The sequence below is a fragment of the Cololabis saira genome, chromosome 13 (assembly GCF_033807715.1).
Source record: "Cololabis saira isolate AMF1-May2022 chromosome 13, fColSai1.1, whole genome shotgun sequence".
NCBI lineage: Eukaryota > Metazoa > Chordata > Actinopteri > Beloniformes > Belonidae > Cololabis > Cololabis saira.
Window position 1 is genome coordinate 22177348 of NC_084599.1, and position 18753 is coordinate 22196100.

The window sequence follows — 18753 nt, forward strand, 5'->3', positions numbered from 1 at the left end:
CTCCTAGAAACTGAAGGGGTCAAATGTGATTGTTGGGATTTATTGTTCATCTAATTAAGTAGTAATTTAGTATTTTACCATGAAATTCATTAATATAGCTATATTTTTCATCATGCTCATGGGTCAGTCAATATTTACTTTAGGATCAATAGAGGATTCATATTGAGTTTTAATATTAAAAGAAATTATATCCTGAGTGGGAAAGTGGAATTGTAAACTCCTCTGAGTCTGACTCCTCTGAGAAAAATTGGTGCCAGAATTGGTGCCAGACTTGCTGGGTTGTTGATATGACATATTTAATGTGAGGTAAGAAATGATTCTTTTCAAAACTATCAGTTTCCAATTAATTTCAAGACATATTTCCTTACTTGTAGGAAGTGTTGTCCACATTTTGGAAACTACGGTACTCCAATACTATATCTATCAATAAATGCCTGCTAAGGTAACTTGTTTTTATGGAGGTGATCACTCTTTGTGATGATCACTTAATCAGACTCATTTGATTAGCAACACCAAAAGGAGTCTTTTGTTAAATAATATCCATTTAAATTTCATATGACATAATAACTGATTATATTTAAGAAGTGTCATCTTGATCTTGCAATCTCCCATCCATCTTCTTGGCAACAACTGCTTATCACTTACTGCACCATGTCACACATCAACAATGATGAAACCTCCTCCCAGAGTGGACATCACGGTGGAGGTCATCGAGAGATTCAACAAACTAATGACGGAAGAGAAAATGGGAGTGATTGAGTAAGAGACCAAGCAAGACTGATCTTGGACAGCTTCGTAAAAGTGACTTTGCCTCAGCTTCTACAAAATGACACTGGGTCCTCTGTGCTGCTCTAAAAAACACAGAGCCACAGACGACCGGAGAATGGTCTGGCTGCAGACTGTGGCCGAGTGGAGCTTCAGTGTCGAATGAAAATATGTGATCTCTGTACTCTGTACTGGAGTGGAGTTGTAATTTTTACACACGCTGTAGTGAGATCCTCTTAGAAGAATGACCATCCAAGACCTGCATAAAGCATAGTAGCCTCAGTTCTATCTGTTGATTGTCATTAAACCATCAAAAAATGTTTTTTTTTTTTTAAAACCAACATCCCAACAGTCAACTGTGGGTACATTTTCGGGTTGGCTGGCTAGATAAGATAGTTGGTGGCTTTTTAAAATGCTACTTAATTTTTATCTTATTTTATTCTAATATTTCCATGATTTTATAACCGTTACTCTATACGTTCATCGACTCATACAGCCTCAGAAGTTCTTTCTTTCGTCTTCTCTTTTTTTGTGGATGGTCAAAAACAAATTTGGATCCAGGTTGTATGTCATCATGGATGAACATGAAGTCTTTGCCTGAGACACAGTAGCTGTTAGCAGCGTGATGGTCGCTTGTTTCAATCACTCTGCAGGTACCAGAGCTGTAGATTCTTTGAACTACTTTAGATTAAGTCTCCTGCAGTGACCCGCTGAAAGAAGACTTGCCAACATACTTTAAAAACTTCTGGAGACCAAAGCCAAATAAGCACCCTTGGAGCATCTTTCAAAACACAATTTGTTAAGTGGTCACGGTGCTCGGCCCAGGACACCACATCAGTGAGGGAGGGGATTAAGAAACGAGTGAAAATGTCTTCACTTTTATTGCCAAGGTTGGCAACAAAGTCTGCAGATGGCTGACGTCCAGCCCTCAAAAGGAAGTGTCTGTTGATAATGGTAATTGTGCTCTAAATTGACAATATCAGAAAAATGAAAAAGTACTTTTATGTGGTTGTGGGGATTTATCATCTTGTCAGAACATGTTACTAGTTAAAAAAAACTAAAATTAAATGTTGACAGTCTGCCTGTTTCCATTATTTGATTTGTTTTATAGTCTTTTTACTTCTAGCTGTTGTCCTTTGTCTTGGCTTCTCTTCAAGTTGGATGGATGGATGGATGGATGGATGGATGGATGGATGGATGGATGGATGGATGGATGGATGGATGGATGGATGGATGGATGGATGGATGGATGGATGGATGGATGGATGGATGGATGGATGGATGGATGGATGGATGGATGGATGGACGCATCTGCTTAACTACAGAAACAGGCACAGAGTACAAGATCCACAATTGATGCTGGGTTCCTCAACAAACATTCCTCAGTCAGATGAAGTCTATATGTGAAGAAGATAATGATTTTATGTGATTTAAATATGTTCCTCCGGGCATTTGTTTATTTATTTGTTTATTTTTCCTCTTGTGGGCAGGGGTATGGCTTCCAGGAAAATGAAAAATAGACTGATTGATTGGGTGCGACTGCAATCACAACACTGGATATCTGGACTGCCATTATTGACATCACAATGTCAAATGAGATGTTGAAAGCAAGCCAAGTAATTGGGGCACTTTCTTGGGGGAGTTTTTTTAGAGGACACTCTATTGGGTCAAATACAAGAGTTTCTGATGCGGCCGGTTTCGTGTGTGAATGAGAAGGACCAGACATTTATTGACCCTTTCAGTGCACATCTGGCAGATGTGAGGGTATCAGCTCAGTTGTGGGAGCACATTTGCAGTACACATTTGTACTCAAATACATGTTCATATGCACACTTGCATGCAAAGACACTTAAAAAAAAAAGCCTTAATTTTGCACATGCCAGCTAGATCCTGAACAAGATCCAATCAAACTACGGGACCACAGTATTTGTAACTCTTTTCATAGCGTTTGGTTTTAAAATGTGGAGACTCTTTTACCCTCCACCCTCCTCTTCTATGAGTTGTGCCTTTTTTGAAACTGGTGTTATCATTTTGTACAACTTTTTTTTCAAAAGAAACAGCAAATGCACAAGATGTGAAGTTGGGTGGGGATAAAAATTAAGTAGTTGGAAAATTCTACTCTCATCTAGATCTGTGATGTTAATATACCATGCAAAGGTGAAAAAAAAAAATCAATCGTAGTCGAACCCAATCAAAGTGACACCAAAAGCACAGAAATATTTTTTTTTTTTCATTTGTCCCCTTAAACAAGATTTAGTTTGAACATCTATTTTTTTTCCGGTTGTTGTAAGTGATCACGTGAGACACATATGCCATCGGCACTGATGACAACATATCAACCTCTGTTCCAGCTCTGTGCAGCTCTTTGCCTCACCCACCGCCTTCCTCTGTTCTCAGACAGTCCATCATTAGCTGTCTGCTGAACACCTGGAGGCAAAGCGAGAAAGGTAATTATTGAAGGCTAGGCCTTGTCTGCACGCACCCATCATTAACCCATCGTACCTCATTTACAGCAGAGAAAAGACCTTGTTGTTGTAAGGAGAGAGAGAGAGAGACAACATGGCCCGCTGATCGACCCCTGACACGTCAGAAATGATACAACAAATGTCTCAAAGTCTTGAGTTAATAAAGGCAGGAATTCGCTGTTGCTTTTACAGACGGCAGCAGAGCTGGGGCCGTGCCAGGCCCAAGGGATGAGAGAAGTTTATCCCCTGCTCTTAACAGCAAGGATGTAGGAATTCAGGAGAACTCAAACAAGTACACAGAGGCCCAGCACTGCTCGCTTCCCCAGCCACAAATTAAAGAAGCTTTTAGAGGAAGCAAATCTCAAGAAATCCCTACAGAGACCAGTCTGAGAGCAAGCGTGTTGCTTGTGTTGTTTTTTGTTGTTGTTTGTATATGCATCTGATTTATGTATACTATACATGTACTGTATTTGAGCGTTTGTGCTCGCAACCTATATGTGCAAAGTTTCAAATAGTTTCACAGTCACAAAATATGCACAAAATGACGATAAGAGGGAGCAGAACCTGGTGAGCCCAGATGCTTTACTGCTGGATGTGAAATACTTTCCCAAAACTGTCTCGATACAAGAGTTCAGTTGTTCCTACTCAACAGTTCAGAGTTTCTTTCTAGTATCAAAATGCACCAAATGTTTTCAGTGGGATACATGTCCTTTTAAATCATGTGGCTCCAAAAAAATGTATAGTTTCTGGTATGATAGCAATATATTTTAATATCATTTAACATCCATACGCAGCATTTCTCTGTCTGGTTACTCTACATCAACCACTAAAGTACAATTGAACGTACAAATTTGTGAGATAAAACATATTTTACGAGATCGGCAAAACATCGAAAAATATTGAGAATAAGTCACTTTTAGACATTGCACAGAAAACACTAGCATTGCATTTGAGCTTTTAAACAAGTCCATCAGAAAATGCACCTCCCGGGGAGGCTAATGGAACAAGGAAAACACAAAAAGGGTTTAGTAATCTGATCTGCAGGGACGCTGACACATTTAGAGCAATGGTTTGCAAATTCTATGTGATAAAATGGATTTAACCTATATGCAAGCTTGCTTAATCTTTCATCCTCAGCATGGGTTTGTGGCTGTGACTCATTTAACACACACACACACACATATATTATCAGTACATAAGTCTTCTAACTGTAATAATCAGTCACCTCTGCCTAGAACAGTTATGATACGCCAGCATTTTCCACGATTTCTACTGGGACATTAATTTATTAAATATTTTTTAAATGGATTTTATTTACTCACTGTGGAAAAGCTGTGAACTGAAAACACACTGATAGAGCAAAGTAGGATGCTTGACATACACACCAACACACACACACACACACACACACACACACACACACACACACATATATATATATATATATATATATATATATATATATATATATATATATATATATACTGTGTAGAGAGAGAGAGGAGAGAGGAGAGAGAGAGAGAGAGAGAGACGGTGGGGGGATATATATTATATATTCTCCCGCCCTCTCTCTGCTTATTTCTTTTCTCCCTACTTTCCCAATAAAGGCCACTGGTGCCACAAACATCTTCAAAACAGAACCATGCAACAAACTACATTAGCCTAAAAATCAATTTGTTCATTCATTTCAGATGTTTACTGATTATTAAGTGTCATTGATGAGGGAAAGAGGAACAGAGAGAAACATCGACATCATACTTATACATCCTCTGCGAATGTCCTTGGATATCCCCGACCCCTTCCTTGCCACAACAGCACACACAGCAAGTTGTGACTGCACCAGAGCTCCCTGACTGGTTCACCTACACTAGCGCCTCTACCGTTCAAGCCAATATTGTATCTCGTCTATGCATCGCATATATTTTTGAGGCTATGCATGACTGACGTGCCAAACAAATGCAGGATACAGCCGTGATGCATTCACATACAGGTTATAAACAGGAAGTTCAGTCCAGGCCTTCTGTAAGAGATTTCTGAATGACGTCATGTCTACTGATATTTGAAAAAAGAACTCTGCACAACATAAAGAAAAACATGCTACCTCCCTCTCCTGTCTTGACGTTACTTCAAATTTCCTGTGAAAAATGCACTTCCTGTTATTGTACCTGCTATTTCTGTCAAACTCTCCACTTTATCTGTCGTTTCTCTATCTCTCTTAGGGGTCTATAAAACTTGGTAGGCTGTCAAGAAGGGTGGTGAAAGTGGCACATTCTCACACACACCCACGCACACTCACTTTTAAAATGCAATTGCACTTCTCGATCAGAGTAGCAAGTGGATGGTCAGAAGATATTTATTGAACGTGACAAAGAAGCATTCCAGGTTCAAAGTCACTCAGAACTGCTTACCCTACCTTTAAGAGAGTAAAGTAAACATGTTACAGAACAATGAATGTTGAAACATTCAGAGCTTCGGCCCCTAAACACGTGCAGCTCTTGTAGCTCGTGGGAATGTTTCATAAGACAAAGCTTGATTGCATCAAGATGGATAGTGAAACTGCTGGGTTCTCTGCCGTCACAGGAAGGCAAAGAGCAGTAGACAATAAATTTTGTTTTGTGAAAATATCCTATCCCACCCGAAATCAAGTCAAAACAATCTGTTCCGCTGTTCAGTCAGCAACAACAGCACGGTACAGTGGCCTGTGTAACTTGCATGTGCTTACTATCTGCCAAGCCTTATCTCTCTCCTGCGCCAGACAGTCATAATGAATTTATCAATTAGCCATGGCTGTGTGTGCCCTTGGGGCTGCAGTCCCAATGCTGAGCTGAACTTCCATCAGTCATCCTGTCAGAGAAGGAGGAAGCGCAGTGCAGCATGCAGAAGGACCTTTTAACGCTCCGTTCAGAAACGCCTTTGAAAACAAAGTACTGTTGCATGTTGCATCAAGATGAGTGCAAGTTTTTATTTATTTATTTATTTTACTGTATTTGAATATGTAGTTTTAGTTTAATGCAGTGAGAATAAAATCAGTGTCACAAATCTGGTTTTCTTTAAACATCGCTATTATGTTTGATCTAAATGTTGGAAATCATTAAATCATCTGAAATAATCTGTTAAAGCTGTATGAGACGGTCAAGGCTCCAGTCACGTGCCTCCCTCCAGCGGAAGGCCGAGGTACTGCTTACTGAGGACACAATGCACTCATACCAAAAAATAAACTTTATTCATATTTTCGCTGGATTTCATACAACATTTCAACAAGTTACAAAATTTTAATGTACACAATAACATACATGCAAATTCCATGAAATTACATATTTTTTCTGACTAGGTATAAGTAAACAGGTTTATAGCAGATGGGTACAGTAGTTGAAGGAAATGCATCAACATCATTAATGCCATTAGATGTTGAAAAAATCATAGATATGTATAATATTATTGCAAATGTTAAGGTAGCCTCTTTTTTTTTTTTAAATAAACTCACATTTAAACCAGCTTTTCTTGTTATCATCTGTGTGCAGTGAACATTCAAACAGAAACTCAGAAGAAACGGTTAGATGTGTATCAGTGCACACAGGTCTTATTTCCTTGGGAGGGGAGCCTTTTGTGGTTTAACCACTTGAAACTGACAAGCAGCTGGTAGTGGTGCTCAATCTGCTTTTTCTGGGTGACTTGCGCAGCTTGCTCGGAGTTGATGGTGGAGAGGCAACACTCAGATTCCTGATCTTGCTAAAGCTGTTCCTCAGACTGTTCCTCCTGCTCTCTGAAGTGCTGCTGGTCTCCCTGGATGTGAAAGTGTCCGGGTGACAGAGGCCGGCCCTCAGGCAGCAGCAGCACAACAGCTTGGCCATAGCCTTCCTCATGTCGCTGCTGCCCAGGGCGTAGATGATGGGGTTCAGGCCAGAGTTGAGGACAGCCAAGGAGATGCAGAAATCAGCGCTGAACAGCAGTGCACACTGACGGGAGACACAGAAGAAATCCACCAGGAGCAGCAGGAACAGTGGCCCCCAGCAGAGCATAAATACCCCCACAATAGTGATCACGGTTTTTAACAAAGCCAAGGAGCGTTTGCGACTGCGTACGGGGCTCATCTGAGCACTCTTGTGTACGTGGCAGTAGATGGCACCATAAAGCACTCCAATAGCAAGGAGGATGAGGAAAAAGACGATGAGAGAGAACAAAATGTAGGTCTTGGAGTAAAGAGGGAGGAGAGTGGAGCATCCATCCAAGTTGCACACACAGTTCCAACCCAGCAACGGGAGGAAGCCAATCACCAGTGCAAAAACCCAGCAAAGTGCCACCAAGCCGTAGATCCGATAGTAACTTTTCCTGTTCGACTTCTGAGGCAGTGGTTTCATCATTGTGGTGTAGCGCTCCACAGCAATCAGCAACAAGCTGAATATAGAAGCTGCCAGAGCCACAAACAGCATGCCCTCCCTGAAGAGCCAGAGAGCAGGGGTGAGGTGGAAAGTCTGGTTGCCAGACATGCAGATGTTGACCACGTATGCTGCGCCAGTGAGGAGATCACTGAGAGTGATGTTGGCAATGCAGACATAAACCCAGCGACGGCTGTGGCGGATGCGGGAGATGACGGCCACCAGCACCAGGAGATTCTCCAGGACGATGAACATGCTGAAGACGAGGAAAACAGCCATGGAGACGGTGATGTGGCTCTGGCTGTTTGAGGCGGTCCTGTTCTGCAGGCGGCCGGTGTGGTTGTAATGCTCCTGGATCACATGGTTGATCCGATCAACTGCAGCAGTGCCATTAAGTGTCATTGGTATGGTGGTGTTGCTGGGGTAACTGGGTAAGTGGTACAAATGAGGGCATGAAGAAGGGGAAGTGAGAGAGGAGAAGACACTCATGGCAACAACTGAGCTGATCTGATCGACGTTGTTGGTGGTGAAAACGAGCTGCACGGCAATTAGTGTGGCACTCCTGTGATCAAACAGGCTATCAGCACACTAACCGGTAGAGCTCTGTACAGGTGCACAACACACACACCTGAGTAAAGAAAAAAAAGAAAGATGTAAGAACATTTTATTTACAGTCAAACAAATCAACTAAAATTGCCCTGGCTCTCAACTCCACGCTCTGTGCTTCATTGCTTCACTCGGTTTAAAAGGAATTTAAATACCTCCCTCATGTGGCAAATCTCCACCTAGCTGTGGTTAACACAGGATGAGTAAGCAGCATGGGCATTTAAATCCCCACGTGAAGGACATTTACTTGTTGTTTTCTATCAACAATAAGTAAAAAAGTTTGTTCTACATCCCGAGCAAAGTTGTAGGCCGAACTACTGCGAAAAAATGCAAAAAATAACAATAATAATAATAATCTGTGAAGTATTTTTGTTTACTCCAAAAATCCTAATCGCTGAAATCAATCAAAATTAATTAATCGTGATTTTCTGTGTGTTTTTTAACCATTAAATTTACATTGAAAGTTTTTAATTAAAAACTATTACATACATTAAGGAAAATTTAAAGTAAATTTTTTTTAATGTAAATTTTTTAAATGTCTAAATAACTAAAATATTTCTTTTTTATAAAATCAAATTGTATTGTAAGAGATTGATTTATTAGGATTACTTCTCATATATGTTGACAAAAGTGAATGTTTAGGGGAGAGTACTTACTGGCTGCTCCTGGTGATGATGCTGAGTGTGTGACTGCGTAGTTGACACCAACTACACATTATACAGCATTTTTTTTTTTTGATGGGGAAGTAAGCCAGTAGTAACAACCACACCCAGGCATACACATGCACATGCAACACAAAGATTACCACCACTTTGTCAGTACCCTTTAAACATGCCCTTTAAAGGTGTGCATAATTTACACATTTTACAAATAGGTCAGTAATTATTCCTCAACTACTTTCTCATGCAAACAAAGAAAAATAATTCCTTCTTTCCCTCAATATTGCACAAATGCTATATTGCTCAAGCAGATCTACGGTAACTTATGCAGGAGAGGTTCTTTCAAAATATGTGCCACATGCAGTCAGTTTTAAATGTTTTGTAGAAATACTTGACTCAATATTTTGAAGGATATGTGGTAAGACTCTCACTTTTGAGACAATGGCAGAAAACAGGGCACGATTACAAAAGCCTCCAATTTAGGATACTTTTTTTCTTAGTATTTCTCAGAAAAGTGAGAAAAACAGGAACTCTCAATCAGATGGAAAGATGCCCCTCCCTGCAGATGAAGGGTTTCATATAGCTCATCACACAGCTGCAGTTGTAGTTTTGGGTGTGCAGGTCACAGCCACATTGTTAACAGTGTACCTTTACTATCATCTTGCATGGAACACTTATCTGAATTTATCCATGCACAAACCAGGTCATGAGACAGGTAGTGGATGTGTTGGATTAACCACTGTCTACTCAACAATAAATGCAAATCGTTCTCAGAAACAACAGTTGAGGCATCTGCAAGCACCAGAAAAATGGCAGACCCCCAGAATCAAGAGACCACTTTCAAATGTGAACAAAACCAAAAACTCTTGCCTTTAGAGGCCGTTCCCTTCCATCCATCCATCCATCCAACTTCTTCCACTTATCCGGAACCGGGTCGCGGGGGCAGCAGTTTCAGCAGGGATGCTCAGACTTCCTTCACCCCAGACACTTCCTCCAGCTCTTCCGAGGGGAGTCCGAGACGTTCCCAGGCCAGCCGAGAGACATAGTCTCTCCAGCGTGTCTTGAGTCTTCCCCGGGGTCTCCTCCCGGTGGGACATGCCTGGAACACCTCCCTAGGGAGGTGTCCAGGAGGATCCGATACAGATGCCCAAGCCACCTCAGCTGACTCCTCTCCTCTCAATGTGAAGGAGCAGCGGCTCGACTCCGAGCTCCTCCCGGGTGACCGAACTCCTCACCCTATCTCTAAGGGAGCGTCCAGCCACCCTGCGGAGGAAACTCATCTCGGCCGCTTGTATCCACGATCTTGTCCTTTCGGTCACTACCCAAAGTTCATGACCATAGGTGAGGGTAGGTGCGTAGATTGACCGGTAAATCGAGAGCTTCGTCTTTCGACTCTGCTCCTTCTTCACCACGACGGTCCGGTACATCGACCGCATAACTACGGACACTGCACCGATCCGTCTGTCAATCTCACGCTCCAGACCCTGAGATACTTGAACTCCTCCACCTGAGGCAGGACTTCTCCACCCACCCGGAGAAGGCACGCCACCCTTTCCCGGTGGAGAACCATGGCCTCGGTTTTGGAGGTGCTGATTCTCATCCCTGCCGCGTCGCATTCGGCCTCAAACTGCCCCAGCACATGCTGAAGGTCCCGGTCCGATGAAAGCAACAGGACAACGTTGTCTGCAAAAAGCAGAGACGAAATTCTGTGGTTCCCAAACCGGATCCCCTCCGGCCCCTGGCTGCGCCAAGAAATCCTCTCCATAAAAATTATGAACAGGACCGGTGACAAAGGGCAGCCCTGCCGGAGTCCAACATGCACCGGGTACAAGTCTGATCTACTGCCGGCAATGCGAACCAGACTCCTGCTCTAATCATATAGAGACCGGACAGCCCTTAACAGAGGGCCCCAGACTCCATACTCACTGAGCGCCCCCCGCAGAATGGCACGAGGGACACGGTCAAATGCCTCTTCCAGATCCACAAAGCACATGTAGACCGGTTGGGCAAATTCCCATGAACCCTCGAGCGCCCTGCGGAGGGTGTAGAGCTGGTCCAGTGTTCCGCGACCGAGAGGAAAACCGCATTGTTTCACCTGAATCCGAGGTTCAACTATCGGCCGTATTCTCCTCTCCAGTACCCTGGCGTAGACTTTCCCGGGGAGGCTGAGAAGTGTGATCCCCCTATAGTTGGAGCACACTCTTCGGTCCCCCTTTTTAAAAAGAGGGACCACCACCCCGGTTTGCCACTCCAGCAGTACTGTCCCCTTCCTCCATGCAATGTTGCAGAGACGTGTCAACCAAGACAGCCCAACGACATCCAGAGACTTGAGGTACTCAGGGCGAATCTCATCCACTCCCGGTGCCCTGCCAGGAGGAGCTTACGAACCAACTCAGTGACCTCAGCTTGGGTGATGGATGAGCACATCCCTGAGTCCACACTCTCTGCTTCCTCAATGGAAGGCATGTCAGTCGGGTTGAGGAGATCCTCGAAGTATTCCTTCCACCGTCCAACGATGTCCCCAGTCAAGGTCAACAGCTCCCCACCCACACCATAAACTGTGTTGGCAGAGTACTGCTTCCCCCTTTGATGCGCCGAACCGTTCGCCAGAATTTCCTCGAGGCCGACCGAAAGTCTTCCTCCATGGCCTCACCGAACTCCTCCCAGACCCGAGTTTTTGCCTCCAGGACCGCCCGAGCTGCGGCTTGCTTTGCCTGCTGGTACCCATCTACTGCGTCAGGAGTCCCACAGGCTAACATAGCCCGGTAGGACTCCTTCTTCAGTCTGACGGCATCCTGTACTTCCGGTGTCCACCACCGGGTTCTAGGATTGCCGCCACGACAGGCACCGGAGACCTTGCGTCCACAACTTCGAGCCGCCGCGTCGACAATGGAGGCAGAGAACATGGTCCACTCGGATCAATGTCCCCCGCCTCCCCCGGGATCTGAGAGAAGCTCTCCCGGAGATGAGAGTTGAAGACGTCCCTGACGTCCCTGACAGAGGGCGCAGCCAGACGTTCCCAACAGACCCTCACAATCCGTTTGCCCGGTCTGTCCAACTTCCTCCTCCGCCAGCACATCCAACTCACCACCAGGTGGTGATCAGTTGACAGCTCAGCCCCTCTCTTCACCCGAGTGTCCAAGACATGCGGCCGAAGGTCAGATGAAACAACAACAAAGTCGATCATTGACCTCCGGCCTAGGGTGTCCTGGTGCCACGTGCACTGATGGACACCCTTATGTTTGAACATGGTGTGTGTTATGGACAAACCGTGACTAGCACACAAGTCCAACAACAAAACACCGCTCGGGTTCAGATCGGGGAGGCCGTTCCTCCCAATCACGCCTCTCCAGGTATCACTGTCATTGCCCACGTGAGCGTTGAAGTCCCCCAGTACTGTTCCCAAGAGTTATCATCATAGAGGTCAATTCTCTGACTATGTTGGCTGAATTTATGTTTCTGTACTGTAATTGTTTATGAAATACTAACTTTTTTTTTAAATGTACAAATCTAATGCAAACTTTAAACAAAATCAGACCAATGCCAACCTATTTAAAAAAAAGAATCCTTTTGCTTATCAATTTAAAATATTGTTTTAGAACTACAAACTGCATGAAATCTTTTTTTTAAATGTATAAAAATAATTAAAATTGCATGGTGTCTCCATCAACAGTAATACAAAAAAAAGAAGAAGAAAAAATTGCATTGCAGCTACGAGACACTTGACCTACATTGTCTTCAGCTGCAGTCAAGCATAACATTTCGGTGCATCTGTCAATGAAGCCTGAGTGGCTAATTTCTTCTATGACTTCCCCTTTTTTAGTCTTAAATTGTCAACCAATAATAAACTTGCATCAATAAACAAAAAATGATGATGCAATATGGATAGATCAAAAGATATTTTGGTGAGTCGTAATGGAAATTTAAATGAGAAAAGGAAAAAACAAATTTGAAAAAAAAAGAAGTGTAAAACGCACCCATAACTGTTAGTGAACGCCCTTTACTTTGAAAATATATCTACATACGAAGGTGAAACCACAGTGTTTGATAACCACAAGTATGTGTGTGTGTGCGTGTGTGTGTGTGGGGTGGGGGGGGGGGGGGGTGTACTGCCCCTGCATATTTTAGTAAGTTGGTTATTCACAATGCATTTAATACACCAGCAAATTCCTGCTGTTACACGGACATATATATACTTCGACTGGCATGCAACAAATGTCTTTTATATCTTTTTCAGGACTGCAGATACTGAATAGTTGCACTGTGCTGTGGCTAAGCGGGAGCACCCACAGTTGCACTGCGGTGCCGTTGCAAGGATAACACCCAAACAGGCTTTCATGGGCTGCCTCCTTTTCCAAACTGTTATTGGGCGAGAGACCTGGATGGTCATCACAATATCAACCAGAGACAAACACAATAAATGACCTTTCACACTAAGATTGACAATTCAGAATTTTATTCAAGACCTTGAAGAACCACCTTTAGCAACAGTGGCTTGAAGTAATCCTTTCCTGTATGATGTTATGAGTCTCTCAAGTTGTTGTACATACGTTTTGACTCACTACTCTTTACATTTCTTTAGTTTATTGAGGTTCAGGGGGGCACTCATTTATACGCTGCTCTCTTAAGGGTTCACCATAGCATTTCAACTGGGTTAAGGTCTGGGCTCTGATTGGGCCATCCCACACCTTGATTTTTTTTTTTTTTTTTTTACTATTCTGTTGTGCACATATACTGGTATGCTTTTGCTCTTTGTACTTTTTTCTTTTGCATCATAAAATTATAACTTCATCTTTCAGATGATTGTCTGCACATTTGACTCTAGAAATATTTTCCGTACAGACGAGTTCACGCTCAGCTCAGTGACTGAAAGAGGCCCAGGCCTTGAAGCTGTGAAACAAACCAACACATACACATAAACTTTCCAGAGCAGCACACCACAGACGTTTGCTTTCATAGAGGCGATCACATATCAGTTCAGTGTGCAACAACCGCCTGTTCCAACACTATTACAAAAGCAGTCTTTGCATGCTATCATACCAGTTTGAATTTCATTTGAAGGAATATCTGATTTCTTTTAAAAGGTGTCATGTAGATCTCAGTCTATCATCCATCCTCCAATCCAAACAAAGCAAAACAAAGAAGAAACATCAAAAGTAACTCTGGACTCCCATCCAGATTGTCTCTTGGTCAATGATGAAACAAGCTCACAGAGCTACAGTGGAGGTGACTAAGAAGGAGTAACCGAGCAAGAGACTGAACAAGAGTAAATCTCTGACAGCGTTATAAGAGCCAGGTAACCTCCACACCTACAGAGAGACCCACTGAGCTAGAAAGAGCAAATATTTCTTTGTACCAATTTAACTACTATGAAAGCAGTAAAAGTGTAGTTTAATTCATTTCCAGCACACTGCCTCTGTATTTTGGCATAGTTTTAGTTAAATACATAATAATGCAGTGTAAAAGGTCACGTTATACTGTTCATCCGAGGTTGTATTGTTTGTTCTTAATGGATACATTAAACCTTAGACCTGCAAGAGATTGGGCTTTCTCTTTCACAGGACTGGATTTGTGGCCCGGGAGAAAACGTACATCAGCATTCATTTATTCATTTTTTGAGTTGCATTACTGAATTGGGGGGCGTTCCATCTTAGTTTATTTTCTCTGGGGGGGGGGGGGGGGGGGGGGGTGCATCATAAGTTAAAGGCAGGGTGTGGATATTCAGTTTCCAGTGTGAGTCACATCTCTGAATTGATAAAGACCTGACAAGATTTCCTCAACCTTAAAAAAATGTCAAAATATTCTAATGAAAGCCTGCAAAGAAAACCGTGCAGACTGTTGGCTAACAACAGCACACACTAATGTTGTGCGCGATGTCTATGTCAGCAAACACCTCCCTAATTAAAAATCTATTTCAGCACCACAACATCAACATAAGTTGATGAAGTGCCACCATGAGAAATATTGATTGAGATCCCATAAAACATTTAGTGAAACCGCCTTTCTTCCTGCTATTTTTCTTTTGATGTCAATATCCATTGGGTGTTGGGGGAAAGTAGTGATACTGTACATGTCAAAAGTGCCTGATTAAAAGATAACACAGGGCCATGTAATTATGATTATAATTATTATAATTATAATGGCAGCCACACTCCATTCGTAAAAATGTCATTCTAACTCACAAGAGTTTTCCATTATAGTGACATAAAGCGAGTTGATTTTCAGTCTGAAAAAGCTAATTTCTTACATGTTGAGCAAGTCTATTCCAGTTAGAGCCTTTTAGCTAAAAAAGACTGACTGGCTTCTAGTGACAGGGCAACACCTGGTGACCACAGACTAGTACTACAACTGGGAGTTTTTCATATGGTTTACATTTTACAGTATGTGTCAGAATCTAAATTTGGAAAGTAGTAGTGGAAACTAAAGCTTTTGGATAATTTTAGTATGTCAGTTATCTAAATAGTTATCTCTTGTGTGGAGTACAAGTATCAAAATTATGAATACTCCAGCAAAGTAGCCCAGTTTTATGCTTACTTCTAATGTTTGAGGAAATGCAGCTACATTACATCACTAAATATGAAAAAAATCCATCATGACAAGAAAAAAAACTATAACATCCGCACCTTTTTGCAAGTCAGATATTCACCCTCTAGTATGTACATAAAGGTAATTAAGCAACTACCAATACTCATGGTCTCTGCAAGAAGGAGTAAGAGTCTACCACAGAAGCTTGTGTTAATTAATAAATGCAGCTTTGAAGGCTATGAACAAAACATTAGCCTCTACATGCTCACTACACACAAATTAGAGGAAATAAGAATTAATAAGTCATTAATCAAATGTCACAAAATCATGCATTTTTAAGGCTCCCATCAAAACATTAATTTAGAGGATAAACAATGCCTGTTAATGTTTGTTCATTCAAACATTAAGCATATATGAACATGTGAATAAATGATAATGATCATAAATATAATAGAATAGATTAGAATAGACTAAATAGAATAGATGGAATAGAATATAATTTGAATTCTCTTATATTGAAGTAGTATTAAGATTAAAAACAAACAAATGAATATAACCCCATTTCAAAAAGTTGGGTTGATTGAGGCGTGCACGACCCAAATCTATGAGACGTTAGAGGCACAAGTAATAAAAAAAACGTCCTTTATTAAAATTCATGTCATCCAAAACAGAGACAAAAAAAAACAGGAACATGGTGGGGTAGTAAATAAATTGACTGGCTTGGAAAAAGGAGGATGACTCTCAGAAGTAAAGGTGGTGAGAGGTTTGACTCACAAATTGTGAAAACGTTTCAGGTAATCTAAGGTACATGCAGCACCAAACAATTTTGAGGATCTGGACAAATGTCTGTGCGTGGGAAAAGGCAGAAAATCTATTCCTATTATCTGTAAACTCCAAATCCACATCTGGTGCTATGTTTGAATCAGGCAAGATTGTGTAAGGAAACTTCCATAAATCACTGTCTAAGAAAACAATTTTCTGTGGCATCCACGAATGCAAGTTAAATCACTATCATGAAAAGTAAACACTATTCGTGGACATGGTACTGAAACCCCAGCCTTGGTTGAGCCAAAGTTAACATTTAAAATGGACTGAGGCAAAGTAGAAAACTCTCCAGCGGTCAAATTCATATTCAACCCCATGATGCTCTGTCGTAAGGAGGAGAAGGACCATCTGGCTCATTAATAATGTTCTTTTCTAAGGAAACATTTATGCTGAAAGGTATATACAGGTTTAAGGGCAACATATGCCTCCATCCAGGCTGCCTTTTTTAGTATTTTGTCAGGGAAGACTACATCTTTCAGCAAGACAATGCTAAACTGCATTTCCATCCATTAAAAATATTTTGTACATGGCTGCACAGTAGATGAGTCAAGATGCTAAAGTGGCCTGCCTGCCAGTCCAGACTTCACTTAACAAAAGATTTGATGGTCATCAATAGTACCATTAGTAACAATATCATGTCAATAAAATAAAACAAACAAGAACAAGATGGCTGAGTAGTTTGAAATGTTATTTATTTAAATTTAATTTGTCATAAAATGCCATAAATATGTTAAATGCACTGCTCTCTACATTTGAATTCAGCTCACTAAATTAATTTAAACATTTCAGATGCATTAACATCTGACTGCTGGTGTTATGACTGATTGTCACATGTGCTATCTATGACAAATCTTGAAGAATTAATAATAAGTGTCTGTTGCCTTACATATATTTACATACATATATTCTTTTTTTCTTTTTTTTTTTTTCTTTTTAGATACCGAAGACAAAACTGACTGTTGATCTCCATGAGCGTCAGACTTCAAGCAGTCATGAACTGCAAAGGATTTTCATCTGAGTATTAAGAATGATTGTTTTATGTACAATTACTTTTGACCTTTGAAAGTGGAGGATCTTTTCTTAAAGTTGCTGGTCTACAAAACACTGAATGGTCTTGGACCAAAATACATGCTGGATCTGTTGGTTCCCTATGAAGCTCCCAGACCCCTGAGGTTCATCTGGATCTGGTTTGTTGTGTGTCCCAAGAACCAGAACCAAGAAAGGTGAGGCAGCGTTCAGTTATTCTGCTCCTCACCGGTGGAACAAACTTCCTGTAGACCTGAGGTCTGCTCCAACTGTCAGCTCCTTTAAACCAGGGCTACAAACATTACTGTTTACTGAAGCATACTCTTAGATTAAATACTTACCTGCTGGACTCTACTGCCCGTACTTTTTAACAACTTTTGCTTTTTATTATTTTACCTCTTTTCTTATCATTTTATTTGTTATTTACTGTTTAATTGTGTCTTGCTGCTTTTAATGTTGATGTAAACCACTTTGAATTTCCTAGTGTTGAATTGTGCTAGACAAATAAACTTGCCTTGCCTTGCCTTAAAAGGGGAATAATTGCTAAACTTTGAATAGCCAATTTTTGTGAAACCCCTGAAATTAAAGTTGAGAATCAACACTTTTATCATATCTTACTGCACACCCATTGTGGTGGTCAGGGGTGCAGATCTGATGTCAGGATTGGGGGGGACACCAACGTGATTTTAATTTTAAATTTTTTTGCCAATATGCAACTCATACCATGCCATAAATTGGTAAAGGCTCGCCAAAAAATACTGCACAGGGAATAATTTATTGTGCTTACCTTTCTGGTTTATTTGTCCTAAACAGCCAACAGTGTGTGTCACTGCTTACTTAACTGTTATATTCGTAAATCATAATTTTAAGGGTTTTGGACATGTAGTGTCTACTCATCTCAAATTCTTCTCACCATCTTCCTTTTATCCTATGGGACTACTGTATGCACGATCAATTGATATATGAATGAAATATGGAGCCCTAAACAAGTTGTTTAAACTAACTGATCATGTTTTAACACAGTTATGGTGGTAAACAGTTCTAAAAAAAAAGGACCCATTGCTAAGAGCACAACACAGCACAAGTTGACCCAACATCAAATTTATTTACATAAATGTCCATGTTCGTTTTCATCTGTCATTTTCCAGGACTCCCTGGAAGAAGAGATCCTGTATCTTAACAGGCTAACTCTTCTTGTCTGTATAAATCTTCTTATCTGTATCTAGACAACTCATGGATAATACAACTTGACAATAAATTCATATTCATTCATTTATATAGTCATTTATTTAGAGAAGAGACAACAAAATCATGGAAATGATCAACAAAATGTACCCATGTTGCCCTGTTTATCATCAATCTGACCAGTAGACACAACAAAATCCAGAAAATCATCAAAATTAAGTCTGAAAATACATTTGTTCAATTTTGGATAATTTAGGGTATTTTTATTGGGGGGGACAATTCATGTTTTTCAGAAATTGGGGGGTGGGGCATGTCCCCCCC

General features: G+C 41.2%; 1 protein-coding gene across 1 annotated transcript; it reads right to left on the reverse strand.

Annotated features, from left to right (window-relative positions):
- Positions 1–6484: 6484 nt before the first annotated feature.
- Positions 6485–8890, reverse strand: s1pr4 (sphingosine-1-phosphate receptor 4). The gene is made up of 2 exons (XM_061737144.1): positions 8869–8890; positions 6485–8234 (listed from the first exon to the last, which is right to left on the reverse strand). Exon 2 carries the CDS (start codon positions 8093–8095, stop codon positions 6842–6844), a length of 1254 nt encoding a protein of 417 aa, XP_061593128.1. The 5' UTR covers positions 8096–8234; positions 8869–8890; the 3' UTR covers positions 6485–6841.
- Between the last annotated feature and the right edge of the window lie 9863 nt (positions 8891–18753).